Here is a 9,207-nt window from a genome sequence, read left to right as displayed (position 1 = left end):
TTATCATTTTAGGGTGGTTGTGTACACACACTGCCAACAAACATTTCAGTTCAAACAACTTGTAAAAGTGCATTACATGACCCCTTTAAGTATCAGCTACATCTCAGATGTTTCTGCTAAAATAAAAACAGACCCAAATGAAAGAATAGTTGACATACAGTAAGAGTACAGAGCTGTAAAATTAATGTGGAGAGCAGCTCAGAACATTTGATCTTAGTAGAAATGGATGAAAAATATTGAAATCTCTGACTTTTGATTGCAGACTTTTGGTCAAATCACACAGTTTGAGATGTTGAGATCTCCTCTGAAAACTCCAGAAGAGACACAGGAGAATACTGGGCTCTTCTGAAACATCTGAGAAGCAGGAGACGTAAGCAGAAGTCTCCAGTTGCTCTCCATTTCATCAAGAAGAAACAGTCAATTTAAAGAGATCTCGTTTAAGATTTTTCTTCATCATTGGGAAATGGCAGACAACGTGTTTGAGAAATCAGATTAGAGTGAATCGAAGACAAGTGAGATTAGATTCTGATTTTGACTTCATTTCTCTTATTATAAATGCCTTTATTTGTACCCGATCTTTTTAAACCATTCTTTAGTTCGCTCTTAAAAATAAAGGTTCCAAAAAAAAATTTGTTGGTTTTTTTTGCAGTGATGTCATAGAAGAACCGGTTTCCTTTCAGTGAACAGTTCCATTTTTCTTAGTGTGAAGAACTCTTTCCACTATAAAGAGTCTGAAATAGAAAGCTTCCATGGATGTTAAAGGTTCTTAATGGAACCATGGATGCCAATAAAGGTTTGTTTATTTTTATGTGCTTATGAAAGCCATCATGTGTTGGTGCTTTAGAGAACCCAGGAGCCAAAACACTGATCTTAAGAACCACACAGAAAATCTGGAACTGGCCAAAATAGTTCAGAAAGTTCTTTGAATCTGAGATGCTGCTAAGAACCTTTATTTTTTAAAAGCGTTGCTTTATTAATTAATTACCGCTGCACCCTTGATTAATCATCAGTTGATTGTGACACATGGCGGCTCATACCCATGACTTTTTTGGCTGTTATGTTAGAAAGTCCAGCGTCTACTCGCATACTTGGGTCGGTATATTTGTGACACATGTTTAGTCTGTGAGTAGCTAAATCAGACAAAGTCGTCGTCTTCTCTCCGCAAAGTCCTCAAAGAAAAAATGATTCATAAATTAAGTAAATACTGCTTGTTTTAATTCTAAAATGATAGCTTTTCTTAAATTAATTCTACAAGTTTGGTACAAACATGTGGCATAAGGTTAATTGCCACAAAAATAATTTGGGGAAAAAAATAAAATTGAGATTACAACAAGACACGTACAATGGAAGTTAACAGGCCAATTTCCATTTCTGGAGTATTTACAGTGAGATTATTATTTTATAAAATTAGTTCTGTTAAAATGTGTATTGTTTTAGCTGTAAAGGTTTACAGTTTTTTTTACTTTTTCTACACTGTGTTGTAAATTCTAATATATGTTAATTTATGTAATTAAATTTTTTTAGTTTTTGTTTTTTGTGCAGAAAATCAAAAAAGCATTTCACTGCATGTCAAATGTATGGTTATGTTTGACAAATAAAATGTCAAACTTGGTTTTTTTTTCTTCATGCCAAATTTGTAAAATTGGACTTTACACACAAGATAATGCATGGCTGTAATATTGAAACGGTGAGTATTTCAACATTTACAGATAGGCTACATTCACTTCCATTAAAAGTGCCATAATTTTATTTTCCTAAACAAACGAAGGAACAAGTGGAAATTTTGTGGTGATCAACATTATGCCACAAATTGAGCTTATTTTATACTGTACCTGGAATTCAAACGATGTTGAGCCAGTATCATGTCTTGGGTAAACTTTGTTGAGAAAGATAAACACATATTTGTTGTGTGTCTTACCGAGCTTCTGCATGCACGCGCGTAGCCGCTCCTCGAGACTAACCACGCGGGAGTGCAGGTCGTCATAGTCGTAGGCTCCCATCTCCTGCTGGAGGAGGCTGAGGCTGGACGTCAAGTTCTGCACTTCCTCCTTAAACTGCTGAACCAGCCGCGCGTCTGCTTTGTACTCCTCCAGTACGGGAATCAGCGGACGCAGCTCCGCCATTTTTGCCTTTATGGCCTGTAAGTATGTAACGTGAAAACGTTGGAAAGTCTTGCCTACTGTACGTTCTGAAACCTGTCTGAATTCTGCTGCCTATGCTAATTCGAACAATCTAGGTGTTGAATACTGTTGTGTATAGTGTGTTTGTTCATCTGGACACTCTTAAAATAAACGTTTCAAAGGGTTTTACAGCCATTGGAGCCGTTCTTATAGAAAACCACATCTGCCTCAAAGCATGTGGACATCTAAACACCACACCAGTGTGCTTCAATTTCAAAATCATTGGCATTTACGATGGGTTGAGACCCGTTCACACCAAGGATAAAACTATAACGATAAAGATATCGTTCTCAAATTTAAAATAATGGCAGAGGCCACACCACATTTATAATAATAATGGTTTATTTATAATTCACCTGACTTTAAAGAGCACAAGCGGACAACAAACTGCAGTGCGCTTATAATAAACAAAGTTATCGTGTGTCGGTGTGGACGCTAATCGTTATAGTCATCTTTATAACTATTGTTTATGGTGTGAATGAGCATTTAATCTTTGTTTTGCTTCTATAACAGTTTCTACTCTTCTGGGAAAGTTTTTCTAGACGCTGGAACAAGGATGCAGAGATCTGCTCCTGAGCATCAGTGAGGTCAGGAATCGATGTTGGATGATCGAAAAAGGTTGCAAAGGTCTTCTATGTTCAGGTCTGGGTTTTGTACAGGTCAGTCCAGTTTTTCCCCACCAGACGACTGGATAAACCATTTTTTATGAACTTCGCTAGTGCAAAAAAGCTCTGTTCTACTTTAAATGCTTGTTTACCCTTGTGAAAAAGAAGTGTGCTTTTTGTATAGAATTGAATTAGTTGTATTGAATGTGCACTTGTATTGCACTTAAAATCTTAAAAGTATATTAAAAAAAAAAAAACTACTTGCAGATAATGCTTACAGATGTTTTAACACACTTAAGTACACTTTGTGTAAATTGTAATTTTGTCAAATTAAAAATATTACGTTTAGAGTTAATATTTTTTGTAAATGTACTAAATCGCAATTTCATCATTACAAAGGACCAGTAAACGATGATATGATTTTAATTTACCATAAATGCCTGTCTGCACATTCAGCATTACACCATATTTCAAAGACAATTTAAAATTACATATAACAATGAACTTAAGTCCTAAAATCACTCTAAATGCATTTGATATAAATGTAAACTAATACAGTTTCATTTAATTTTAAATAACATACAATTACGGCAAGTGTCCAAAAACATTACATTCAGTTCGCACTTAAGTATATTAAGTATATAATATTGTGTACTTATTTTTCACAAGGTAAAGAGACTGTTTTGGGCGTAGTCTTGATTTTATACATCTTTAAATGATGTTGTAGAGGAAAATCGTTTAACTTTAATATGTCCACATACTTTTGGCCACGTAATGTATGTACTGATGCTTAAAAAAATCCACTTTTGTAACAAATTATGTTAATATCAAGAACTTCAAATGTAATACAAACTTAAATTTGCATATAGCACCTCACAAACCCTGAGAAATGGTTTTTAATAAGAGGATTCTTTGCTGAAGTGCTTCAATAAACCAATAAAACATTTTTTAGCAGGTTATGTTTGTGTGTGTGTGTGTGTGTGTGTGTGTGTGTGTGTGTGCGTGCGTGCTTGTAGAGCCAGTGAGAGACCAGAGGCCAAGATGCAGTAAAACTACTCATATCCGTATAAAAATTATATATCTACAAACATTTATCGACGAAATCAAGCGCTCTGAACACGGTAAACAATTGGGAAAAGACTTTATTAGTTGTCGTTTTGAATGCAACAGCAGAAAGCGACACATGCTGAAATTACAACTCACATACAACAATGTGATGTTAAGATTAAATTCTTTACTTCAAAAACGCATATTACTTCAAAAACCAAAGACTCATAGTGACAAATAATAAGAGTAATAATAATAATAATAATAATAATAATAATAAAAAAACTTAAGCAATACTAGCAAAGATGAGAATAATAATGGTAGTAATAGTAATAATAATAGCAATATAGCAATGAAACTAAATAAAACGTAACAATTCTTTAGAGCAGCATGCAGGAGGAGATCTGATTGGTGGTTGGATAAGGGAGGGGGGAGAAGTGTTTCTTACAGCTAATGACGAATAGAATATGAGAATCGTGACATAAACAGTGTGACTGACGCCCACTTCAGTCAATCGTGGGTTAGACCTGCCTCTTCTGGCCTCTGGCTCTCCTATCATGTCTTTATAGTTAGCCCTGCAAGCAAGAAACAACACACTCAGCACAGGGAGCTAACTCACTAACCTAGCTAACACATTCACGTGCTCTCACAGTCACACACGCACATCTCATGCACTCGCACACTCACGCTTGTGTTACAGAGTGCAAACAAAATTACAGTCCATGCATGTGTCAGGTAGTGTAGTGTGTCATGGGATGCTTTGACTGGTACATTATAGAAAAAACGAAATGTGCAGATCCTTTATTAATTATTCATATTTAATTTGTTTTGTTTATTATTTTATTTTTATATTTTAGTTTATTTTGGTTCTTTGTTATTATTTTTAATTTAATAATTCATATTGAATTTTGCATTCTTCTGTTCGCAAATGTAAAAATACAAAAATGCAAATATTGCATTTGACCAAAAGTTCACTAATTGTTTGGATCGAATCAGACAGGTCTGCACATTTCGCAAGAATCACACAACCTTTCATAGGTGTGCATGCAATCTGCAGTGTTTGTGTATGAAAGTGTGGAACGATGTGTGCATTCATGTGAAATATGTGCACTGTTTGCATTTAATTGTGTGTTTACCTTGTATTGCTTGGCGATGTTTTGTTTGTGGTTCTCCTCCACCTGTCTGAATTTGGTCTCCAGGCCACGGAGCTGATCTTCCATCTTCACAACGTACTGCAGGTCCCTCTGGGTCCGCTGGTCCAATACTTGGATTGATTGCGTCATGTTTTGCACCTAAAAACACACACAGAAATACCAGAGATAAAGTGGTTTTGTAAGTAAACACATTTCATATAATTCTTCTTCATATATATATATATATATATATATATATATATATAACTATATACTTTGAAAATAAATATATAAAATAAAATGATAAAAATATATAATTGAATGTATTAAATATGTTTCATTTGTTATCCTCTCTTGAACAAAAATGCAATGTTTTCAATATTTTTCTTCAAATTTTCTTTCATTTCATAAAATTATTTTTATTATTATTTTGAAAAACATATGCGATTATGAATATAACTACATATTTTACAAGATATTAAGTTTATTTTTTTAATTTTGATAATTTGATATTTAATTTGTTATCCTCTTTTACAAAAAAAACAAACATTTTCTTACTACCACTAAGCTTAAAATGATCTGATTTTGAAGAAACGTTTAAATATATTGACTCTAAACATCAATATATAACAAATCTAGTGACCTTCAGCACACTAGCGAGTTCTGCAGCTATACCACGTCTGCTAATGATTTGATGTGTCCGAGGAGTTGCATCATTGTCTTTCTGAGGAAAGGCTGTTTGCCTTTGCGCCAGCCGTGTTCCAGAGGAACTCATTAACTCTATGCGAATAATATTGTTGTTAGGCTCATGCCTCTAGGTCACTTTGATCTCTGGAGGAAAGCTCTGGTTGTCATAGATTATGTGTCTGTGGCAACTCATGATGCCCAAGGGCAAACCAATAGAGCATTATGGGTCGGGAGGTCACCTTCTCCAGTAGCTGGCGGAGTTGTTTGGTGCGGGCGTCTCTTGAACACATGGTCTGCTGAGGTGCGACGACCGTACACACACACCTGCCCTCGCTGTCCTGAGCCGAGCTGTACACCTGCCAGGACTCCTCTGGGTTAGCAGGTAAAACCTGACAACGAGAAATATTACAACATCTAAACTTCAGTTTCATTTATAATCCCAGATTTACTGGCATTTCAAACACAAGACACAAGATTATGCAAAATCCCATCTGCTCGTGCCACATCAGACCACGCCCCCCTTCCCCACCCACCAATCAAAACGCAGCAGCTTTACATCAGCCTCATTCACGAGCACAGTTTGTAGTCTATTTGACTGACAGCTGTAAGAGAGAGGCAATCTATCCTGCTCAGCTGTGTCATTCTTGAACTCCTGTTGAGTTACAGATCCAATCACAGTCTGTCTGGAGTTGGTGAGAGTGAGGGACAGATGGAGGATTGATGAACATCCGCTGATGCAGGTCTGGAGAATCCGAAATCTCCACAATCTCCACACCAGTGGAATATTACAACACTACAAACAGACTTTGATTCTGTCTGCTTTGCAGTCTTTTCATGGTATGTTCCATTTTTAATCTGGCCCGTGGTAAACCCCATAGATTTTTGTTCATATTCAAAGTGATATTAATATTAAAATTGTCCATGAAAGTGAAAAAGACTGAACCACGAAAGAGCTACAGAACTGCGTTACATCTACAGTGTGTTTAGTGATGTAGTTTATTTGTTCCGTTCTTTATTGCTTTTTTTATCATAAGAATGTTCTTGAGGGACTCAAAACGTGTTAAAACGCTATGTTATGCCTTAAAACCCCTTTGCTTCTTTCAGTGGGCTTTTCCATGCTCATTCTAATAAAATCACACAAAACAAATGCTTCTGATATCTATTGACTTATTGCAGCAATTTTGTTTTATTAAAAAAAAAAATGATTACAGCTAATTAGAAGGCGAAAACATTACGAATTGTGATATTAATGAGCTGAGCGATCGAAATTCCATGACATCACAATCAGCAGGTCCGAGAACGCCACTTTTTTTAAACCGAGAAAGCGCAAGGAGGCGTGCACACACGTTCCTGCATTGGACATTTTTAAAGAACGAATGGAACAGAACGCAAAAGAATGAACATTTGTATACAAAAAGCGCTTTACATGTGGAAAAACGCGAGTTGCGACGCGCTGATATAGTGGAAAATAGTTTTACATATTAAAAGCTTAATGTTTGAACTTTTCGTTTGAATTTTGAGGGGAAATAACCCGAGACTTACTCCTACACTCCGGTCGGGATAGCCGCCCTGCTCCGCGGTCAGTTTGGTGGTGTTGAGCCCCACTAGTGATGGCAGTGTCTGGGACATCCAGTTGGTGATCATTGCCATGGTGCTGAGCACCACACCGATCTTCAGCAAAGGCACCGACATCTCTGCGCACTGACCCAAACTCTCATTCTACACAAGCCACCGGGGAACCGTAACGGCGAGCATCGCTGCCCGTGAGCGCCTCGTGCATCACCATCATCCGCATCATCTCCTCTGACGGTCCCGGTTCAGACAGTCTCACGGTGCTCATCTTGATTGCCAGTGATTGAATGGAGTCTGATGTTGTTAAAGTGATCAAAACTGAACGGTTGTAACCCTCGTCTTCGCGCGCTGCTCCCTTCTGGTGTCTTTTCCGTTATCCGTGCCTTTTTTGTGTGCGTTCACGCCCTTATTGGTCCGCCTTCCCCACGCAAGTGAATTACTCAGGATGGATTACAACTGCACACACCGACTGCTCTCCGTGGATGAGAAAGGAGGCGGCGCCACGCGTTCCAATATAAGGGAACGCGTAAACGCGTCAAGCGCCCCACTGCTCACGAGACGCGCCACCGGAGATTTGCACTTGGCGACAGATCGCGTTAATGGCCCCATATTGTCATAGCCACGCGCCCGGGACGGTTGTAAACCGACTATCCCAATGTCACACCCCAGTCCGGGTCAATGCGAGTGAATAACGATCCAACCCAACGATCACATTTCTCCCGCGGGCCCTTTCTTACTGTTGCTCTATTGTAATCATGTTTAAATGTCACCACTGTGCAAATTATAAAAACACTTTGAGTGGCGTCAAATTTTCGGTCAGTAATTTTCGCGGCAAATTCTCCCGAGGTTCTTTTCGCGCCAAACAGTTAACCGTCTATGAAGACGTTTTAAACAAAACATTTAAGCTTTTTTGTGATTAAAATTTTAACATGTGAATCTATAATAAGGTTAAAAGGACAGTTTTATAGTTTTTCTGTTCTATTCTGAATTAAAAAGCAAGCAGCTTACTGTTGCTATGGATACCGCTTCAGGCTAATAATGGGACTTGGTGTTTTCTGACTTGTAATGTCACTTGTTACTGAAACGTTGTTTGACTTTAAATACACAAGGCTAAAGGGTTATTTTAACAAGCACCCTGTCATAAGTCACTTTTATCAGTGCTTTTTTTTCCAGAAATAGTACCATTAAAGGACTCACAAGATGTGTCAAGAGGACATATTACTCATATAAGAGCCTGTGAAATAAATGGAAACATAAGTGGCATATTTGCTTAGAATCTCTTTATTGCAAACTTAAACATATGTAAATATCTGATATGCACATGTGTAGATGGATTATATATAAGAGGGTCCCGGAAAGGACCCGCCCTGCATGCATTCTACACATTCAGTGCCGTAAGTGTATTAATTCAGTTAGCATTAGAATGACTCGAGCGCCCCCGTGTTGTGATCGGCGGTACTGTGATGCAATTACACCCGACCACTATCTGGCACTATGACAGAATGAGTAGTGCAGTCTCATGCATCACTTGTTTAACACCTATTATTCACAGACCTAGACATGTCAGTGAGTAGTCGTGACACAGTAAGAGGTGAAAAACACGTCATAGTTAGATGTGCAGGAATCGTGATACCAAAAATAACCATATTATATAAATAAACTGGGGAAACCGGGACTATGTGTCACACTTCTTCCCAGTGAATATTTCTCAGGGTAGGTTTTAAAAAAGACGATTTTTGTGTAAGTTCAGGCTACATAAAAGTTTTTAATAATTATACTGTTATTGCCCAGGGATAAATAGATACAGTTCGGCTTGTAAGTTTAACTTTGTCCCCTGCACTCAGGCATTTTGTCACACTACATGGGGTAAGTTGTCACAATGGGAACCTGTATTTTTAAACTGATTTGAGAATATTTTGAGTTTGAAATATGAAAAGTTTTGCTGAATAGGGAAAAAAAAAAAATCAATATATTTATATATAT

At 37.3% G+C, this 9,207-nt stretch overlaps 1 protein-coding gene across 3 annotated transcripts in view; it reads right to left on the bottom strand.

The window, feature by feature from the left end:
* The window catches only part of LOC107661607 (noelin-like), a 51,119-nt gene that overhangs the window by 10,762 nt on the left and 31,150 nt on the right, over positions 1 to 9,207 (bottom strand). Inside the window, exons 1-5 of one of the 3 annotated variants that reach the window (XM_016451268.1) lie at positions 7,195 to 7,796; positions 5,892 to 6,041; positions 4,969 to 5,124; positions 1,919 to 2,138; positions 1,038 to 1,169 (exon numbers count right to left, since the gene is read on the bottom strand). In XM_016451268.1, coding sequence (XP_016306754.1) covers positions 1,038 to 1,169; positions 1,919 to 2,138; positions 4,969 to 5,124; positions 5,892 to 6,041; positions 7,195 to 7,344 — 808 coding nt within the window. In that variant the 5' untranslated portion in view covers positions 7,345 to 7,796. Of the gene's footprint in view, positions 1 to 1,037; positions 1,170 to 1,918; positions 2,139 to 4,968; positions 5,125 to 5,891; positions 6,042 to 7,194; positions 7,797 to 9,207 lie in introns of those variants that run through there. The other 2 variants (XM_016451269.1, XM_016451271.1) reach the window with 2 other exon arrangements.

The sequence above is a fragment of the Sinocyclocheilus anshuiensis genome, unplaced genomic scaffold (assembly GCF_001515605.1).
Source record: "Sinocyclocheilus anshuiensis isolate Anshui unplaced genomic scaffold, SAMN03320099.WGS_v1.1 scaffold1425, whole genome shotgun sequence".
NCBI classification, from domain to species: Eukaryota; Metazoa; Chordata; class Actinopteri; order Cypriniformes; family Cyprinidae; genus Sinocyclocheilus; species Sinocyclocheilus anshuiensis.
This window is presented reverse-complemented; position numbering and strand designations above follow the sequence as displayed.